Source organism: Stegostoma tigrinum, chromosome 9 (assembly GCF_030684315.1).
Source record: "Stegostoma tigrinum isolate sSteTig4 chromosome 9, sSteTig4.hap1, whole genome shotgun sequence".
Classification (NCBI taxonomy): Eukaryota; Metazoa; Chordata; class Chondrichthyes; order Orectolobiformes; family Stegostomatidae; genus Stegostoma; species Stegostoma tigrinum.
In genome coordinates, this window is record NC_081362.1 from 92795642 (window position 1) to 92818102 (window position 22461).

Here is a 22461-nt window from a genome sequence, read left to right on the forward strand (position 1 = left end):
TCGACAGGAACTGGTTCTCCACGGGTACAATATCTGTGAGAGGAGGTTGGACAGCTTGTGGGGAGGTTGAATCCCTGTCGATTTTCCTACGGCTAAACTGGGGAACGCTGGAAGCAGATATGATGCTCAGTCTTCACCTCAACAGCGGTTCAATTAACACTCGGGTTGAGAATCTTAAATGAAGAGAAAGCTTTTCATTAACTTTCCTTAAGTAAATGCTTGCGTCTCGGGGTTATCTGATGATAGTAAAATGTTGAAGAGTTAGATGGGAGAAAATAGGTTTCCACTGTTAATGAGTTGAGACCTTTAGGAACTTTGAGCCAGGTTGTTTCGGGATGGTATCAGGAAGCACTTTCCACCCACAAAATGTAGTGGATATATATTGAACCCATTGACAATTTTGTCGGTAGGGGTAAGAATAAAACACATTTGACACCTATACAGTGGCTGTAATGTACTAAAACCACCAAACAAGCTTTCCAAGTAGACAAGGTGTAGAGCTGGATGAACACAGCAGGCCAAGCAGCATCAGAGGAGCAGGGAAGCTGACGTTTCGGGCCTGGACCCTTCACCAGAAAAGAAAGCAAGCTTTCCAGGACCATTTTAAAACATATCACTGAGCAAACATCAGGAGATTTTAGGGCAGATTCTTGGTCAAACAGATCCGTTTGAAGGAGGAAAGTGAGACAGAGAGGCAGAGCCAGGTTTAGGGAGGGAATTCTAGGGTTTAGGGCACAGGCAGCTCAGGATACCCATAGCAAACCGATTATACTGCACAAGAGGCCAGAATGAGAGCATTGCAGAGATTGCAGTGTTGTGAAACTTACAGAGATAGGAAGGCCTGAGGCCGCAGACAGATTTGGAAACAAGGAAGACAATTTTACGATAATAAAATGTGAGGCTGGATGAACACAGCAGGCCAAGCAGCATCTCAGGAGCACAAAAGCTGACATTTCGGGCCTAGACCCGTCATCAGAGAGGGGGATGGGGAGAGGGAACTGGAATAAATAGGGAGAGAGGGGGAGGCGGACCGAAGATGGAGAGTGAAGAAGATAGGTGGAGAGAGTATAGGTGGGGAGGTAGGGAGGGGATAGGTCAGTCCAGGGAAGACGGACAGGTCAAGGAGGTGGGATGAGGTTAGTAGGTAGATGGGGGTGCGGCTTGGGGTGGGAGGAAGGGATGGGTGAGAGGAAGAACCGGTTAGGGAGGCAGAGACAGGTTGGACTGGTTTTGGGATGCAGTGGGTGGGGGGGAAGAGCTGGGCTGGTTGTGTGGTGCAGTGGGGGGAGGGGACGAACTGGGCTGGTTTAGGGATGCAGTAGGGGAAGGGGAGATTTTGAAACTGGTGAAGTCCACATTGATACCATATGGCTGCAGGGTTCCCAGGCGGAATATGAGTTGCTGTTCCTGCAACCTTCGGGTGGCATCATTGTGGCACTGCAGGAGGCCCATGATGGACGTGTCATCAAGAGAATGGGAGGGGGAGTGGAAATGGTTTGCGACTGGGAGGTGCAGTTGTTTGTTGCGAACTGAGCGGAGGTGTTCTGCAAAGCGGTCTCCAAGCCTCCGGACAATTTTACATTCACTACCTGTGACTAAGAGTTAATGTTGATCAGTAAACACAGGGGTGATATGTGAATAGGACTTGGTGCGAATAGACTTGATTAGCAGAGTTTCAGATGACTTAAAGCTGACAGAATATAGACGGTGGGAGATCAGCCCCAAGTGTGTTGGAACAGCCAAGCTTGGAGGTAATGAAAACATGACTGAGAGTTTATATGTAAAATGAGATAAATCAGGAGAGAAATTGGGTGAATCTATCAGATGTTCTATGACTCAGTGCATTCATGGTTAACCTACAACCTAACTCCATAAACCAGCCCATGCCCCACGCTGCTTTGGTTAAGAAAAAAATCATCTGTCTCATTTAAGAATTGATTGAGCTTCCATTTGCAAAAGAAAGTTATAAACATCTCCCACTTTTGTGTATAGAATTTATTTTTGAGTTTTACTCCTGATAGGTCTGCCTCCATGTTTGAGGTTCTGTGCTCTAGTTGTGCTTGTCTGGCCAGCAGGAATAGCTTTCTGTACAGTCTGTTCTCTTCAATATATTTAATCCATTCAGCATATTTCCACCCCCCCCCCCAGTCAGCCTGTTCAAGGACATTATTATGTGCCTTTAAAATAGGTGGGACTTGAACCTGGGTCTTCTGGTTCAAAGGTAGAGACACTGCCAGTGCACCACAGGAGCAGCCCTGGTTGGCTTTAATATCTTGATAAATTCAATCAACTCTCCTCTTCACCTTCTAAATATCAGAGAGTATAACCCTGGTTTATGATCGCTCCTCTCCTGTAGGCAGAAGAGTTAAGTCACAAGAGCTGTTAACAAAGCTATTCATGTGCACTAAATATAAATTCAGTTCTCTGCAGCATTACCCAAATGTTATGGAAGTTCTTATGTGTTAGAATTCTGTGTCTGGGCATTCGTGGTCTGGACGCTTTCATTGGAAGCAAATAAACCTGAAATGCATCACTGGTCCTCCATTTCCCTTTAATGCATTGGCTTCAGCAGCATTGAAGACTTATCAAATGAGCTACTTACTCCCTTGAGGACCACCACTTCATATAAGTATAAATGAGCCAGGGACCTAGCCAGGAATCTGGGAGTAGTTGAGTTTGCTCCAGCTGGAAATCTCTCATCAGCTTAGGTCCTTCCATATTGTACTTTCTACATTTTTCTTCCAAGGACTTTTGATTAGCATCCAAGGCTGAGAGCTCTTTCTGACTTCTTTTGGTGTCAGCCTTGACTCAGCATGTAGCATGGTCATCTTTGAGTAAGAAGGCCAGGGGCTGTTCCAAAAGCTGGGGAATACAGTTCATGCTGGTACTCCCAGTGCAGTACAAAGAGTCATGCAGCCTCTTGCTTTCTCTCTATGGATACAGCCTGACACTCTGTGATCTCCAGCACTTTTTGTTTTCAGTGCAAAGGGACTATAATGCTATTAGAGTGACTGCCAGAAACCAAGACCCCCTCCAGTCCTCTCAGGAGGATGTAAATGATCCAGAGGCACTACTTCAGAGAGGGGCACAGGAGCTCTCCCCATTGCTCTGATTAATACAAAGACCATAAGCTGTAGGAGCTGGACTAGGGCATTCAGCTCTTCGATTCTGCCATTCAGTGAAATTACTTATCAGACAGTCCTCAATTCCACTTCCTTCCTTTTCCCCATAATCCTTATGGATTGAAATCTGTCTAACTCAACCTTGAATATACTTAATGACCCAGCCTCAACAGACCTCTGCAGCAAACAATTCCACAGATTCACCATCCACAGAAAGAAAAAATCCTCCATATTTTATGTTGAGATTATGCCCTCTGGTTCCTCAAGTGGAAACAATCTCTCTGTTCTGAAGAGGTATCATGCCGAAATCAAACATTAATTCTGTTTTTCTCTCCAGAGATGCTAACAGACCTGCTGAGTTTCTCCAGCCCACTTTTGGAAAACTGAGTTCAATTCTGATCAGCCTTCTGAAGGAAAAATGTTGTTAAACTTGAAAGGGTGCAGAAAAGATTTACATGCATGTTGCTGGGACTGGAGGGTTTGAGCTAAAGGAAGAGGCTGAATAGACTGGGGCTATTTTCCCTGGAGCATTGGAGGCTGAGAGGTGATCTTACAGAAGTTTATGAAAACATGAGGGTCATGGATAGAGTGAATAGCCAAGGTCTTTTTCCCAGGATAGGGAACTAGAGCGCACATGTTTAAAGTGAGAGGGGAAAGATATAAACAGAACCTAAGGGCAGCTTTTTCACTCAGAGGTTGGTGCCCTTATGGAATAAGCTTCCAGAGGACGTGTTGGAGGCTGGTACAATTACAACATTTAAAAGGCTTCTGGAAGTGTACATGAATAGAGGGATATGAGCCAATTGCTGGCAAATGGAACTAGATTAATTTAGGATATCTTGTCAGCGAGGACAAGTTGGATCTAAGGGTCTGTTTCCCTGATGTAAGATGCTATGACTCTATTACACAGTGTTGGTTTCTTTCTGCAGTTACCTTGTCAAACTCACTTTGAATCTTGTATGTTTCACTTCTGTCTACTCTCATTCTTCTAAACTACAGTGAGTACAAGCTCAAGCCCCTAAGCAAATCCTTCCACATCCCGGATCAATCTAACAAACCTTCTCTGGACTGCCTCCAATGAGAGCATGTGTTTCCTTAGATAAGGAGCCCAGAACGGTTCACAATCTGTGGAGAGAAAGTTTCAGATCCATGACCCTTCTTCCGAATGGGCCCAAAATATTAACTCTGATTTCTCTTCACAGCTGTGGCCAGACCTGCTGAGTTTTTCCAGCAATTTGTGTTTTTCTTTCCGATTTTTAGCTTCTGCAGTTCTTTGGATTTTTTTGTTTTGGGTTCACAATACATTCCTTCCAAAGAATTGGTACTCAATGCACGTTAAGGCAATGTTGTCACTTTATCTGAGATAACAAAGTGTGGAGCTGGATAACACAGCAGGCCAAGCAGCATCTCAGGAGCACAAAATCTGACGTTTCGGGCCAAGACCCTTCATCAGAAAAGGGGGAGGGGGAGAGGGTTCTGAAATAAATAGGGAGAGGGGGGAGGCAGATCGAAGATGGATGGAGGAGAAGATAGGTGGAGAGGAGATGTTGTCACTTTACTTATTTTAGTTCAAGCAGTTTGTAAACTCAAATTTTCAAATTAATCTCTTAATAATTCATAGTACTTTTTAAAATAAATCTCATGCTTTGGATCTTCAAATCATCTGGAATGAGCCACAGAGTGATAGAGCTGTACAGCACAGAAACTTTGGCTCAACTCATCAATGTTGACCAGATATCCTGAACTAATCTAGTCCCATTTGCCAGCAGTTGGCCCATTACTCTCTAAGCCCTTCTTATTCATGTAGCCCATCAAGATGCCTTTAAAATGTTATAATTGTACCAGCCTCTACCACTTCCTCTGGCCGCTCATTCCGTGCACGCACAACCCTATGAGTGAAAAGGTTGCCCCTGATGTTCCTTTTAAATCTTTCCCCTCTCACCTTAAACCTGTGCGTCCTAGTGTTGGACACCCTACCCCAGGGAAAAGACATCTATTTACCCTCTACATGCATCTCATGATTTTATAAGCCTCTACAAGGTCATCCTTCAGCCTCCAGGGATGCTCCAGGGAAAACAGCCCCAGCATATTCAGCCCCTCCCTGTAGCTCAAACCCTCCATGCCCGGCAACATCCTTGTAAATCTTTTCTGAACCCTTTTAAGTTTTACAATGTCTTTCCTTTAAGGAGGGAGACCAGAACAGAATGGAATGTTCCAAAAGTGGGCTAACCAGTGTTCCGTACATCCGTAATGATTTTTAAAATGGAATCCTAGTTTCTCAGGAAAGCGATGGTCAGTATGTATCAAGTTAGTGAAAAGATCAAACATTGTCTGCTTCTTTTTCCGCAAATGTTGCCTTTATCACTCAATGTCCACTGAAATACAGTTCTGATGCTTGTATCTTTGTGGTATTTTACTGTGTAAAAGTGGCTTTATTTGATTAAAATTAAACACCTTTGGGATATAGGTGCCACAGCCCAGGGTAGCTTTTATTGTGCATCACAAATGGACTTTGAAACGATCATGGTGAGCTGCCTTTCTGAACTCCTGCAGTGCATGTGGTATAGCTCCACTCAGAGCGAGGTGAGGAAAAGGGATTGTGGGACTTGCCCTCAGTCACAGAAAACTAACAACAGTATTGTTCCAGAGACAACAAAGTGTGCAACTGGATGAACACAGGAGGCCAAGCAGCATCTTAGGAGCACAAAAGCTGACGTTTCGTGCTTAGACCCTTCATCAGAAAAGATGGAGGGGGAGAGGGTTCTGAAATAAATTGGGAGACAGGGGGAGGCGGATCGAAGGTGGATAGAGGAGGAGATAGGTGGAGAGGAGCAGTTTCAAGGCCGAAGAGATTACAAGAGAGTTGCAGTGGGAGAGAAATCCCCTGAGGTTTGTCCGGAGGGAGGAGGGTAACTTCTTCAGGTTAGGCATCCCTAGAAGAGGCTTCGCAGTGAGGTTAAAACTGTATCAGAGATAATGGGAACTGCAGCTTTTGTGCTTCTAAGATGCTGCTTGGCCTGCTGTGTTCATCCAGCTCCACACTTTGTTATCTTGGATTCTCCAGCATCTGCAGTTCCCATCATCTCTGATACAATTTTAACCTCACTGCGAAGCCTCTTCTAGGGATGCCTAACCTGAAGAAGTTACATTCCTCCCTCCAGACAAACCTCAGGGGATTTCTCTCCCACTGCAACTCTCTTGTAATGTCTTCGGCCTTGAAGCTGCTTCTCTCCACCTATCTTCTCCTCTATCCATCTCTGACCCACCTTACCCTGTCTCCCAATTTATTTCAGAACTCTCTCCCCCATCCCCTTTTCTGATGAAGTGTCTAGGGCCCAAAAGTCAGCTTTTGTGCTCCTAAGATGTTGCTTGGCTTGCTGTGTTCATCCAGCTCCACACTTTGTTATCTTGGATTCTGTAGCACCTGCATTTCCCATTATCTCTGATACAGTATTGTCCCAAATCAGGATGTTGTGGTTATCCCATGGATCTGCTGTCCTTGCCTTTCGAGGTGGTAGAGGTCATGGATTTGAAATGTATTGTTGAAGTGTGTCAACTGCTCTTCCTCTCACTCATCCCTTCCTCCCACCCCAAGCCACACCTTCATTTCCTACCTACTAACCTCATCCCACCTCCTTGACCTGTCCGTCTTCCCTGGACTGACCTATCCCCTCCCTACCTCCCCATCTATACTCTCCTCTCCACCTATCTTCTTTTCTCTCCATCTTCGGTCCGCCTCCCCCTCTCTCCCTATTTATTCCAGAACCCTCACCCCATCCCCCTCTCTGATGAAGGATCTAGGCCTGAAACGTCAGCTTTTGTGCTCCTGAGATGCTGCTTGGCCTGCTGTGTTCATCCAGCTTCACACCTTATTATCTTGGATTCTCCAGCATCTGCAGTTCCCATTATCACTGTTGAAGTGTGTCAGTGAGTTATAGAATTTCACAGTATAGAAGGTGGGCATATGACCCATCGTGGCTGTCCTGACTCTCAAAATAGGTACCCAGCTAGTCACACTCTCCAGCCCTATCTCTATAGACCTCTAACTTCATCACTTTCAAATTTCTATCCATCTCTCTTTTCAAATTTCCTGTGGAATCTGCCTCCATCACTCTCCAAAGCAGTGCATTCCAAATCCTAACCTCTCTCTGAATATAGAAGTTTCTCCTCATCTCACCCCTCGCTCTTTTGTTAACAATTTTGAAATTTTGACCCCCTAGTTACTGACATACCAACTAGTGGAAACAGAATATCTTTCCTTACCCTGTCAAAATTGTTCATTACTTTGAATACCTCCAATGTCACCTCTTAATCTTAACTGCTCCAAGGAGAATAAAACTAATTCCTCTAATCTTTCCTTGTATCTAAAATCCCTTATTCCTGATATAATTCTGGTGACTCCCCTTTTTACCCTCTCTCAGGACTTTAGTGTTCTTCCTTAAATAAAGTGCCCAAAACTGAATGCAAGGCTCCAAATTTGATCTGACCGCATTCTTGATAGGAATCCCACCTGCATCAAAATGTGTCATAACATATCTGAACAGGTTGACTGAAAAATATTTGCACTCTGCTGTCCCTGTCAGAGACTCATAGAGTCTATAGTACAGAAAAAAGGCCCTTCAGCGTTCTGTCTGCGTCCAATGACTCTACTTCCATTTCCCAGCTCCTGGCTCATGGTATGGATCATGGCTGGAAGTGAATGTTGAAGGTGGTGAATGGGGTACCAATCAAATGGGGAACTTTGTCCTGGATGGCGATGAGCCTGTTGAGTGCTGTCGGAACTGTTTTCATAACTGATTTGCCTCTCTCTGTATTTTTTGGCAGGAAAGCATGAAAGGGGTGTCTTCCTCAAACATGGCCTGTAATATGTTGGAATGAGTTAATGCCTGGGCCATCCTATATACAAGCCAGCTGTTGTAAAGTTTCCTACATTCCTGCATTCCCTGATAACTGGGCTGCCCTGACCTTTCCACCTGTACTGAACAATACTTTCTGGGAATGTGTGCCCACCACACTCACTGTCAGGATAGACACTAAAAGGACAGCCACTCGGGTCAGTCATCCAGTGGAAGAGGCTTCCCATCAGAATAAATAGACCAGCTCCAGACTGGACATGGGCTGCCCCTTAACCCTTACTGCCCACCTGGGGAACTTCCGTAATCTGTTCAAAGTCCTATCTGGTATCTTGACTGACACACCTCTTGTCCACGAAGTAACAGGTCAAATTTGTGCAGAGTCAATGAGGAAACAGTCTGATTCATTATCCAGACTCTGTTCAATACAGCCTTATCTTCACTGGCCGTTTTTGAGACTTTAAAATCATTTTTACAAAATGCATACAGGACCAGATTATGGCAGAATATTTATCTCTTTGGAAACTGGGTCAGTTTGTCGCAATTGCATTTCAAGGGCAAACTAAATGCATTGTGAGAACTGTTTCTCTCTTTCAGGTGATGTCCTCGGACCTTCCATCAATGGAATCGAGGACCTTCTTCAGATGCCTTATGGATGTGGTGAACAAAATATGATCAGATTTGCTCCAAACGTGTATATTTTGCAATACCTAACAGCCATTAACCAAGTTAATGAGGAGATTAAGGAGAAGGCTTTGGCATATTTAATGCAAGGTAGGTTTTGTCCTTTGATTGTGACAGTGGGACTGACAACCACATGGGCAGAAGGAGGGATGTTCAGACTGCTGGATCCCAGATTCAGAAAAATCTGGAGTATTGACTCAGCGAAGGTTTTGAAAGCTCGGGGGTGTGAGTGGGTGGTGATGGAGTTTTGGAGAGTGGGTTTCTCAGAGCCAGCAGTTAGGAAGTAAGGGAGGTGTGCTATCATCTGATGGGATGGGGAATGGTGTCATTGTAAAGGGCACTCCCAGTGGACAGTAACACCCCTTTCTTCCCCCCATTTTAAAGCTTCTTTACAAAGGTAGTATGCCCACTCCCATGTGACTGCGCTGGAGTACAATTCTCCTGCCTTTAACAACATTACAGTGTCTCGTGGGTGCCCAGTCTTGAGTTGCTAGATCTTTTCAAAGTCTGCCCCATTTAGCACAGTGATAATGCCACATGACACAATGGAAGGTGGGACTTTGTCTCCCAAACGACTGTGCACTGGCCACTCTTACCGATACAGTCATGGCAGGTTGTTAAGGATAAGATCAAGTATGTTTTTCACTCTTGTCAGTGCCCTCACCTCCTACCAGAGACCCAATCTAGCAGCAGTATCCTTTAGAACCTGACCAGCTCGATCTGTAGTACTGCTGCCGAACCATGCTTGGTGGTGGGCATTGAAATCCCCCACCCAGAGTACATTTTGTATCCTTGGCATCCTCAGTGCTTCTCCAAGTGTTGCTTGACATGGAGGAGCGCTGATTCACCAGCTGAAGCAGGACAGTATGTGGTAATCAGTGGGAGGTTTCCTTGCTCATTTCTAACCTGAAGCCATGAGACATCATGGCGTCCAGAGTCTATGTTCAAGACTCCCAGAGTAACTCCCTCCTGACTGTAAGCCACCTACTGCCACCTCTGCAGGGCCTGCCTGCCATGGGGACAGGACCTATCCAGGGACAGTGATGGTAGTGTCTGGAACATTGAAACGGTCATTGTTGAGCATGGGCTTGAAATACACTTTCCACCAACTCCCCTTCTCCCTAGTTCAAAAATCTGTCTACCCCAATTTTCAATCTCTACAAAAGATAGATCAACTGCAATGATTTGGTATGGAACCATCTAAAGATTCACAACCATTTAATTTTAAAAAAATTCTCCTCATTTCAGCCCTGAATGATCAACATTTTATCCTGAGCCTGTGCCCTATGTTTTAGATTCCCCAGTCAACCGAAAAAGTTTTCATGCTGTTTTATTCTCTCTGCCTCTCATTGTTACATTATCCCCTGTCTAACCCCTTCCCAACTTTGCGTAGTTCAGTGAGATTGTTTTTCGATATTCCAGATATTATAGGTCCAATTTGCTCTGTCTCTTGCCATTGGTCAGTTCTCTCATCCCTGGGACCTACTTACTGAAACTTCACTCCAACACAAGTCTACGCTTCCTATCAGACCCCCTTTCACATCAATGGTTGGATTCGATTTCCCTCTCAGTATCAATCCAGTTCTCAGTTTATAATTTTGTTATTCAGGTTACCAAAGAGAGTTGACATACCAACGATCGGATGGTTCCTTCAGCGCTTTTGGAAATTCTGATCCTTCTGGAAGCACTTGGTAAGAAATTTTTTGGCGCAAAGTAACTGAAGGCCCCTTCTGTTTATACCTCTGGTTACAAAGCTCTCATTCACTTGGCTGTGGAAACAACCCAAAAATATTCTGTTGCACGGTTTATAACTATTTTCTCCAATTTAATTACTGAAGAATGCCATTGGGATTGCTATCAAATATTAGGAAGGAATGACCAATTCACATGAGTAAATAAGAATGATTTTCTTCTTTCTCCCTGTCTTGGTGACTCATTCTGTCTTGATCCCTCATTTTCTTACACTCCTTCACTGTCTCTTGGATCCTTGTTCTCTCATGCTCTCTCTCCCACTCTTTCTGTCTTCCTCACTTCTTCTCTCTTGCTGTTTTGTTCTCTCTCCTGCTATCTCATTCTCTTTCTCCTCTGCTTTCTCATTCTGTCTGTCTCACACTCATTTTCTGTCCCATTGTTCCATTTCTCTCTCCCTTGCTGTCTTATTCTCTCTCTCACTATCTCATCCTTTCTCTCTCACTCTCTCCTTCTCACTCCTGCTGTCTCACTCTTGTCCTACTGTCACATTCTCTCTCTCGCAGTCTCACTGTTTCTCTCCCACTGTTTCTCACTCTTCCTTTCCTCCTGTCTCATTCTCTCTCTCTCTCATTGTCTCACTCTCTCACTCTCTTTCCTGCTGTCTCACTCTTTCTCCTTTGTCTCATTCTGTCTCCCCTGCTGTTTCACTCTTTCTCCATTTCTCTCTCTCTCTTGTTTTGATGTTGCTGCCATCAGCACTTTACTACGAAGGGTCTAGGCCCGAAACGTCAGCTTTTGTGCTCCTAAGATGCTGTTTGGCCTGCTGTGTTCATCCAGCCCCACTCTTTGTTATCTCGGATTCTCCAGCATCTGCAGCTCCCATTATCTCTCTCACTACAATGTTCTGTTTTGCTCCTGCTAAGCTCTACACATCTTACCCTTCATGTTCTCAACAGAAGTGAGTTAGAAAGGACATTCTGACACACAATTTGCGAATCAATACAATAGCTTCCTTTGCTCCTCCTTTCATACCCTTCCTCCTTAAATATTGATGAGGATGTTAAGCAATTGGCTGCAGATTTTGAACAGCTGCAAACACACAATATGCACATTTTGTAGGAAGGAATATCACATACAATGGATGTATAAGCACTGAGTTCTATTACTCACATTTTTAAAAAATGGTTAAAATACAAGTGATTCAAAGATAAACATTGCCAATTTTTGGCTGAACTAAGCCTTTTTGTGGTCAGCAAGTCTTGCAAGGCAGTAAGTGACATTGGCACACCTCTAACATTTCACATCCACTTAAACCAGCCTTTCAGCTAACAGCCTTTCACAGTCTACTGAGATTTGTTTATTGGCACTATCCAGCTCTTAAAGGACTCAGGTTTCAGAAACCATGTTACTGGCCTGGGAAAACAGAGTGTTGCCTTATGCCAAATATATTTTCTCTTTCTGCATCTGACCTTCTTGGGGAGATGACATTGCTGTTACGTCAGTAGATTAGCAATTCAGATGCCCAGACTTGTGTTCTGTGGGTAGTGGTTGAAATCTCCATTATGATATTCAGTTCTTACATCTGGAATATACAGCTGGTCAAATGTGACCATGAGAGCATTGTTGATTGTTGTAAAAACCCATTTGCCTCACCATTGCACTTCGAGGAAGGAACCTGATGGCCTTACAAGGCCTGGCCTATGTGTCACTCTAAATCCAAAGGCATGTAGCTGGCATTGAAATAGTTTAGCAAACCACTGAGGCCAGGGGCAATGAGGGCTGGGTAACAGATACTGGCCCTGCTAGTGACACCCACATCCCACAGACTAGTAAAGAAAGACCCAAGGCTCTGGAGAGCAGTTGACTGACCATAAGGTATAGGAGCAGAATGAGGCCATTTGGCCCATCAAGTCTGCTCTGCCATCTGATTATGATTGACATGTATCTCAACCTCATTCTCCTTCCTTCTCCTGCTGTCCCCATTAATGACTCTCTACTGAAGCTGTCTCCATCATCCTCAAGACAGAATGTTCCAGGTGCACAATCTGTTCAGTTTGTTTTTAATGGCAATGGTTTCTCGAAGTAGAAACCAATATACCCGCACACTGAGATCCTTCCAGTGGCTGGGAAGAGGCGGAATGTTGTTCCAGACCATGACATCTCACTGTGTAAAAAGAATGAAGCATTTTCCATCCCACCTCTGGCTACTTGCCTGTAATCTGTGTCCGTTTTTCTGATCTCTCTCTTAGATATCAGATGACATGTTTCTGAGTTTTCCTTGTACATCGATATCTTAAATGGGCAGCCGTGGCTTTAGGTTTCTTAAAATATGGCTTTAATATTTTTATTTGTAGAATCCCTGAATAATTTTAAGGATTCCTATCAGGACATCGGTTTTCTCAACCCTAGAGAAAAGAGACCAAACTGTTCATTCTTTCTGAGTCGAGACAATCACAGAATTATTACAGTATAGAAGAGACCATTCAGCCCATCATGTTTACACTGGCCTTTCACACGAGCGTCATTACCTAGTGACAATTTTTTGCCTTGTCCTCATATCCTTAGACCCTATTTCTGTTCAAATTTTCATCCAATGCCCCCCTTGAATGTCTCAATTGAACCAGTCTCCTCCACATTTCTTGGCAGTGCATTCCACATCCTAGCTACTCATTGAGAGAAAAAGATTTTTCTCAAATCATATTTGCTCCTTTTTTACTCATCACTTTAAATCCATGCTGTCTCATTCTTGTTTCAGTGACAAACAGGATTGTTCTTTTTCCCGTTATTCATCCATGGGATGAGGGTGAAACTGGCCAGGCAGCATTTATTGCCCATCCCCAATTGCCCAGAGGGCAGTTGAGACTCAACCACATTGCTGTGGGTCTGGAGTCACATGTAGGCCAGACCAGATAAGGATGACAGTTTTGTTCCCTAAAAGGCATTAGTGAACCAGATAGGTTTTTACTGCAATTGGCAACAGATTCATAGTCATCATTAGATTCTTAATTCAAGATATTTTATTGAATTTAAATTCCACCATCTGCCATGGCGGAATTTGAACCTGGGTTCCCAGAACATTAGCTGGGTCTCGGGATTAATAGTCCAACGATAATACCATTAGGCCATTGTTTCCCCAATTTCTCCCCATCTACACTGTCCAGCCCGTACATGTTTTTAAAACCTTTTATGAAATCTCCTCATGGCCTTCTTCCTTCCATGGGCGAACAGTCCCAACTTCTTCAATCTATCCTGGTCACTGAAGTTTGTCATTTCTGGAACAGTTTTTGTCAATTGCTTCTACACTCTCCAATGTGTACACGTCTTTCCTGTAATATGTTGCCCACACTGTGCCCAATACTCTGGCTGAGGTCTTACAGGTGTCTTGTACAAGTTCAGCATCACCTCCTTGCACTTGTATTAGTGCCCTTACAGTTGGTTCTGATATAACGTGATAGTTCCATTCTTGTGTGACTCATTAAGAGAAAATTGCACAACAGTCATATTATTTAAACAAATGAGGCTAGAATCACGTCATAGCTAATACATGTAAGGTAGGTTTGATCATAGAATCCCTGCAGTATGGAAACAGGCCCTTTGACCCAACAAGTACACATTGACCCTCAGAATATCCCCACACAGACCCACCCCCCTATAGCCCACCTAATCCACACATCTGATCACTATGGCTAATTTAGCATGACCAATCCACCCAGCCTGCACGTCTTTAGACTGTGGGATGAAAAGGGAGCGCCTGGAGGAAACTTGGGCAGGCACAGGGAGAATGTGCAAACTCCACACAGACGGTCAGCCGAGGGCAGCATTGAACCCAGGTCCCTGGCGCTGTGATGTAGCAGTGCTGACCACTGAGCCACAGTGCCATGGTCTAAGTTCTTCAACTGTGTTAAAGCTAATTCACATTGAAGAAACATGCATTATAGCAGAAACAACTGCATTGATAAAGCCAAGAACGCTATATGTTTTATTACGCCGTCTACACCAGCCCTTCCACCTTCGAAGATCTGTGTACTTCTGTTCCCAGGCCCCTCTGCTCCTCTAACCTCTTTAGCATTTACCCTGTGTTTTATTTTGTCTTGTAGTATATTCTTGCAGGTCTGGGCACGTCCTTGTAAACGTCTGCAGCACATTGGTCTCCATGTCTTTATCTGTTTGATATTTTGTGGCCAGAATTATGGCTTAAATGTCCTTTCTTACCTTCTATAAAGGCTGTCAGCCTTTGTGCTAAGGTGCTTCTTGCAGGCACGGGATTTCATTTACATTGACACGATGGTTTTGGAAGAGACCATTTCCTGGATACTCAGACATCAGAATAAAAGCGGTGAATTCCAGGAGCCTGGACGAGTTATCCACTCAGAGTTACAGGGCGGGCAGAGTGGGCCTATAACTTTGACTGCCTACATACTGACAGCTCTTTTGGAGGATCAGAATTACAAGGTATGTCTCTGTACCCGCCCCTCACAATTTATTATTCTACAAACAGAGAGGCATGTTTAAAAGCTGACTGTGTGTATATTGTGGAATATCCAATGTCAGACTTTCATACGCAGTGGGAATGTCTGGTACATCAGAGCTATGTACACATTTATTGCTTTACCAGTCTGAGGATGGAGCTGAAATCTGAGAATAAACAGTACTTGATGAGCCCTTATAAAGCAAAATGTCTTCCAATCGATGTGAATTGGACAACACTTACAGAACAAATCTGAGTGTGCTAATAGCAACCAATTTAAGATCATCAGTTGAGTTCACTTCTCATGAGGAGCAAATAGGTTCTTTGTGATCTGTTCTCTATAAGCAGATAGGACATGTTGAAGAGCTAATAGGAGCTGCCCATGCTGGAGAATCTGAGATAACAAGGTATGGAGCTGGGTGAACGCAGCAGGCCAAATAGCATCAGAGGAGCAGGAAAGCTGATGTTTTGGGTCTGGAACCCAAGGGCATGTTGAATCATTGAGGCTTTTATGTGTTACCCATGAGCTTGTAGGGCCTACAGCTCATCATTGCTTTTTCCATGGCACTGCCTCAGCCTATCAGAATTAACCTGCTAACCAAGCAGCATCTTTTCTCTGTAATATAAGCTGTTGTGATTGTTTGGAATTTGGTATTTTTATATTTGTCCTGTAGAGTGGGTATGGGGACGTAGTGGTTAGCACTGCCTCACAGTGGTAGGGTTTGATTCCAGCCTCGGGCGACTGTCTGTGTGGAGTGAGCACGTTCTCCCCGTGTCTGCGTGGGTTTCCTCCGGGTGCTCCGGTTTCCTCCCACAGTCCAAAGGTGTGCAGGCTGGGTGGATTGGCCATGTTAAATTGCCCAGAGTGTGGAGGCTGCATGGGTTAACAATGGTAAATGCAGGGTTATGGCAATAATGTGGGGTGCTCTTCAGCAGGTCAGTGCAGACTTGATAGACCAAATGGCCTCTCTTTGAACTAGAGGGATTCTATGAGTGCAAGGTGAAAAGTTTGGACTTTAGGTGTGTTATTTGAGCAAAATTCATGTTCAGTTCTGTTTCGTGACTGTGTTTATTATTCAATGGACACTAGTGCTTTGGAGCACAACTATATCTCTTCCCCACTATTCCTCCCCACACCTATCTGCTGTTGCAGATTTTCCCCCTTACCCCATTCCCTCCATTGCTAAAAGGCCATAAGACTGTCTGATATAAGAGTAGAAATAGCCCATTTGGCCCATCAGCATTCAAAGAGATCCCGTGTGATCTGTTAATTCTGACTTCCACTTTCCTGCTTTTTCCCTATAGCCCTTGATACCCTTACTGATTAAAACTCTTGTCTAACTCAGCCTTGTACATCCAGTCAATCTGTCTTTTCTTGCTCCACCAAGAAAATTCAATTTTTGTGGATAATTTTTTACTTGGTTTTTGAAGGAAGTTGAGTAAGACTGTGAGAAACTATAGAGAGTTGTGACCACAGCCCAGTCCATCACGCAAGCTGGCCTTCCATCCATTGACTCCATCCATACTTCCTGCTGCCTTGAGAAAACAGCCAACATACTCAAAGACCCCTCCCAGAGGGTTTATGGTCTCTTCCACCTTCTTTCATCAGGCAGAAGATATAAACACTTGTATACGTTTACAAACAGATTCAAGAACAGCTCCTTCCCCACTGTTATCAGAATGCTGAATGGACACCTCAAATTTAATGTTGATGTCTCTCTTTTCACATCTTCTCTGCAGCCGTAACATTGTATTCCTCACTCTGTTCTATTACCTGAATGTACTTTGTGCGGTATGATCTGCCCCTACCGCACACAAAACAATACTTTTCACTGTACTTAGGTGCACTTGACATTAATAAATCAAATCAAAATCAAATGCTCACAAAAGTCTGATAATGTTCTTCAAACAAAAGAAAACAAGCTTGTTAAAACAAATAAACAGCTTACTGGTAAGAGCAGCCTTTATAGCTGCCCACGACTGTGTTCGAGCTTGGAGTGGTGAGCCACCTCATTGATCCACTGCAGTGGATGTGTCGAAGTATTCCCATGATAGAAAGTGAGGAGCCATGGGGTAGGCAGGGAACAGGACAGGCCAGGGTACTGCATGAAGATTCAATGTTACTGCTGCTCCCACCCTGCTTTGTCACAGGGGGTTATAGCACGGTGAGGAACAGTTGAAACAAGTGACCCGGTTGAGACGCTGGAATGCATCCTGCAGAAGATTCTCAGTGAATGCCGCTGTGTGTCACTGGTCAAGGGTTTGGATATTGAGTGCAGCTTGCCTCCCAGTTTATAATATATTGAGATGACAAGAATGGGCCACTTTAACCCCATGTGTGAAACCCCACTGTTTGATAAAATGTTGATGCCCAGCCCCAGAAAATGATGGGTAACAAACGGAGACAAGAGAAAATAATTCCCATCCATAGTTAATTACTACAGGCAGCTCTGCAATCCAACACACATAGCAGTTTGATCTTAATAAGAACCAAAACAGCTGCAGATATTGTGAATCAGGAACAAAGACAGAAGTTGCCGGAAAAGCTCAGTGAGTCTGGCAGCATCTGTGAAGGGCAAAATCAGAGTTAACGTTTCAGGTCTGGTGACCCTTCCTCTGTTCTGAAGACTGGAAGATAGGAGGACCATAAATAGGCCATTCAGCCCATCAAGCCTGCTTTGCCATTCAATGAGACTATGGCTAATCTGCTAATCCTCAACTCCACTTTTCTGCCTCTCTTCCCCATTCTCTTCCCAATTTAAAAGTCTGCCTGTCTCAGTCTACAATATACTGATCATGATTTAAATACTGTTTCTTCCAGAGCAAAGTTTTAGACCAGGTGTCAGATGCTGTGAGGTATCTCGAAGCCAAGCTGCAAGATAAAATCAACAGTAACTACAGTCTTTCTCTTGTGACATACGCTTTAACCTTGGCCAATAGCAGCTATGCATTGCAAGCCCTGAATGAGTTAAACCAACGGGCAGACGAACAAGGTATGGTAGAAAGTCTGCATCTTGAAATAACACACGTTTTATCAATGGTTTGGAGTTGTCCTCAATCAGATTTGAAGAGTGGACTTTGGGAATTAAACACTGAACACAGGCAGGCAGATTTGTTTTGGCTGTCTGTCTCCATGTAGTAATGAGGGATTCAGCCATACAGCACGGAAACAGAACCTTCAGCCCACGGCAACCATAATCCCAAACTAAACCAGCCCCATCTGCCTGCACTTGGCCCATATCCCTCCAAACCTGTAGTTATCCAAATGTCTTTTTAAACATTGTAACTATACCCCCATCCACCACTTCCTCTGGAAGTTCATTTGACACACAAACCACCCTCTGTGCCCCTCATGTCTTCTTAAAACTTTCTCCTCTCACCTTAAAAATATTCCCCCAGCCTTGAAATTCCCCACCCTAGGGAAAAGACACCTGCCATTCACGTTATCTATACCCTGCTTGATTTCATAAACCTCTATAAAGTTACACCTCAACCTCTTACGCCCCAGTGAAAAAAGCCCCAGAGACATACAAGATGGTCAGAGGATTAGATAGGGTGGACAGTGAGAGTCTTTTTCCGAGGATAGTGACTTCAGCTTGTACAAAGGGGCATAGCTACAAAGTGAGGGGTGATAGATTTAAGACAGATGTCAGAGGCAGGTTCTTTACTCAGAGAGTGGTAAGGGTGTGGAACACCCTGCCTGCCAATGTAGTTAACTCAGCCACATTAGGGGCATTTAAACAGTCCTTGGATGAGCATATGGCTAATAATGGGATAGTGTAGGGGGAGTGTCTTAGATTAGTCCACAGGTCGGCACAACATCGAGGGCTGAAGGGCCTGTTCTGCGCTGTATTGTTCTATGTTCTATGGTCTACCCGGCATCTCCTTTATAACTCAAACCCTCCATTCCTGGCAAATTTCATCTGAGCTCTCTCCAGCCTCATAATATCCTTCTTATAACAAGGTGACCAGAACTAGACACAGTACTCCAGAAGAAGTCTCACCCATTACTTGTACATAGAATCCCTACAGTGTGGAAACAGGCCCTTCGGCCCAACAAGTCCACACTGAACCTCAGAGCACCCCACCCAGACTCAACCCCTATAAACCCACCTAATCTACCCGTGCCCGAACACTATGGGCAATTTAGCATGGCCAATCCACTTAGCTGTCACATCTTTGAACTGTGGAAGAAAACCCATGCAGACACAGGGAGAATGTGCAAACTCAACACAGACAGTCACCTAAGGGTGGATTCAGACCCAGGTCCCTGGTGTTGTGCTAACCACTGAGCCACCCCGTGTCATCCAACCTCAATGTATTGTCTCAACTCCAATATTCAAACGTCTGAGCACTGAAGGCAAGAGTGCTAAATGCCTTCTTAATCACCCTGTCTACCTGTAGTGCAAATTTCAAAGAACTGTGTCCCTGGGCCCCAAGATCTCTCTGTTCTACAACACTATCCAAGGCCCTACTTTTAATGGTATAAATCCTGCCCTTGAATGCTCTGTGTCCCTTTGCTCCTTTAGATATCTTGCATTAACAGTGTTCATTGTGGCTCACAGCTACCTGATTCTCTGTTGCCTGTGAATACACCGAAATGCTGGCCTACATTTTGCAAAGGATCATTGACACAGCAGACTTTGCAATGGAGAGAGATAATGGGAACTGCAGATGCTGGAGAATCCAAGATAACAAAGTGTGAAGCTGGATGAACATAGCAGGCCAAGCAGTATCTCAGGAGCACAAAAGCTGACGTTTCGGGCCTAGACCCTTCAATGGCCTGGAGTGGGTTATGGTCACAGACGTGATGGTATAATTTCAAATGAGCCTGCCATCTGCAGCTTGATGCAATTGTACCTTCTGTCACACAGAGGTAGAGCTGAAGGTGCTGATCCACTCCACCAGCTTGTCTTTCCAGGTAGTGGAGGTTGTAGACTTTAGAAGGTGCAGTTGAGGAACTGACAGATTGCTGGGCCCAGTTGGTGATACACTCTGCAGTCACAGTATGCTGCTGGTAGCAGGAGTGACTGTTAAAGCTGTTGGATGGGGTACTGATCAGATGGATTGATTTGGCCTTGAATGGTATTGAGCTTCTTGGCTTTTTATTAACATTTTCTTATTATTGTTCTTTTTCATGGTGTTGCCAGCTGTGCTTTAAGCTGGCAGGTCCTGAAACTCTGGAATTCCTTCCCTAAATATTGACCCCTCTAGTCTCCCCTAAATTGTTTCTCGTAACCTACCCCATTGACCTATTGGTCACCTGTCTCACTGCCCCTCTTTCTGACTCAGCTTGTGGCCTGGTCACAATTCCCAATGGGCTATTGTTTAAGTTCAAAGTCCTTGCATCTTTAGAAGTTTTTGTTGTCCCAATGTCACCTGTTCATTGCAAGGGGAGAGCATTTCTATCACATTTCACTGAATTTCCCCTCCCCAAAAAAGACTGAGTATCAGCAATATCAACTCTGCTTTATGCAGGAATCAATTCCATCCAATTACCCCTGTGGATGAAATGGGCCAAGGCAGAAATTTTCATATTCTTTCACAGGATGTGTGCGTCTCTGGCTGTACCAGCATCTGTAGCTCATCCCTAATTGCCCAGGGGAAGTTGAGTCACCCACATTGCTGTGGTTTGGAGCCACATGTCGGCCAGACCAGTTAAGGACAGCAGTTTCCTTCCCTAAAAGGCATTATTGAATGAGATGGGATTTTCCTGACAATTGACAGTGGATTCACAGCCATCAATCGACTCCAGATTTTTTTTAAATATATGGAATTCAAGTTCCTCAACCTGCAGTGGTGGGGTCCCCTGAACAGCGCACCAATCATATCTCAAGGCAATTTCCTCCCCACAACTTCCGGTTGGCCAGCATTCCCAAGTCAGTACTGCTTACTGTCTTCCTTGCTCACCACAGATGGTGTCAGGTTTTGGTCGTCTCCTTCGAACACAGCCATCCCGCCATGGAGCCACCAACCCCTTTCATCAGATATCGAGATAGCTGCCTACGCTCTGCTCTCACACCTGAGACAGGGCAAGCTGCTGGAGGGCATTCCCATCATGCACTGGCTCAGTGAACACAGGAACCATCTTGGAGGCTTCTCCTCAACTCAGGTAAACTGCACACTAATTCTCATCCAACAACAAAGAAATCAGACAACTGCAGGTGCTGGAACAAAGACAGAAATCCCTGCAAGATCTGGCACAATCCGTGGACAGAAAGCAGAGTTAAATGTTCCAGGTCCAGTGATCCTGTTCCACCTTCTCTCCACAGATGCTCCCAGACCCATTGGGTTTTTACAGCAATTTATGCTTTTGTTTCTGATTCACATCCCTTGTGTATGGATTTTTTAAAGTATATGCAGTAGAATTGTAGAATCACATTTCACAACAGCAGGCCATTCAGCCCACTGTCCTGTGCTAGTTCAGTGAACGAATGACACATTTGCTCCACCTCCCTCCATCTCTTTCCCAAAACCCTGTGATCATCTTAACTCTGTCTCCTCTGTTGACCGAGAGAGCACCTTCTCCTCATTTACTCAACAAAGCATCTCGCCACATTGAATCCCTCTCCAGAATTTCTCCTTCACTCCCTCTGCTCAGAGGAGGATAACTACAGCTTTTGTCAGCTCTCTGCCGGGCTGGAGCTGGTTGGGGGTTGGGGAACTGGTGGTCGTTGTTGGGGTGGGGGAGGGAGACATGTTCCTATTGGACACCATTCTCAATCTCATCTTCATCGATTGTGAATGGGCCCACTTATCAGTTTCAGAGTCGGCTATTGTTTCGTTGATGTAAGTAGAGGGGAACCCAGCACCAATCATCCATCATCCACCACACACCACCCACACCCCTAACCACACACACATACACACACACTCACACACACACACACTCACACACACACACACTCACACACACACAGACACACACACACACACACACACACACACACACATATACACATAATTGTACACACACCCACACCCACACACACACCCACACACACACATACACACACACACACACACCCACACACACACATATACACATAATTGTACACACACACATACACACACACTGACACACGTACATGCACATGCATACACACACATATGCATGCACACATACACACACACTGACCCACATGCACACGCATACACACACGTACACACGTGCGCACAGACATGCACACACACATAGATACATATGCGCGAACACACACACCCATACGCACATGCATACACACACAGGCACACACACTCACATACATACACACAAATAAACACCCACACACGTACACACCCGCACACACATGCACACAGGCACACACACACACAGGCACACACAGGCACATACACACACAGACACACAGTGACATACACACACACTGACACACTGACACATATACACATACACACACATACACACACACATGCACACACGCATAGGCACACATACATACTTACATGCACGCATGCACACACACAGACACACACATGCACACATGCACACGCGCACACACACACACACACACACACACACACACACACAAACACACACACACACACACACACACACACACACACACACAATTCGTCTTTATCTGATAATAATATGCAGGTTGTTTCTAGAATTGTCTGATGT

The 22461-nt window shown here is 44.6% G+C and overlaps 1 protein-coding gene across 3 annotated transcripts in view; it reads left to right on the top strand.

The window, feature by feature from the left end:
* cd109 (CD109 molecule) overlaps positions 1-22461 on the top strand; it is a 123847-nt gene that overhangs the window by 81299 nt on the left and 20087 nt on the right. For all 3 annotated transcript variants that reach the window (XM_048536354.2, XM_048536357.2, XM_048536355.2), the window contains exons 23-27: positions 8573-8749; positions 10269-10350; positions 14575-14803; positions 17641-17812; positions 20735-20931. In XM_048536354.2, the coding sequence (XP_048392311.1) occupies positions 8573-8749; positions 10269-10350; positions 14575-14803; positions 17641-17812; positions 20735-20931 (857 nt within the window). The remainder of the gene's footprint in view (positions 1-8572; positions 8750-10268; positions 10351-14574; positions 14804-17640; positions 17813-20734; positions 20932-22461) is intronic.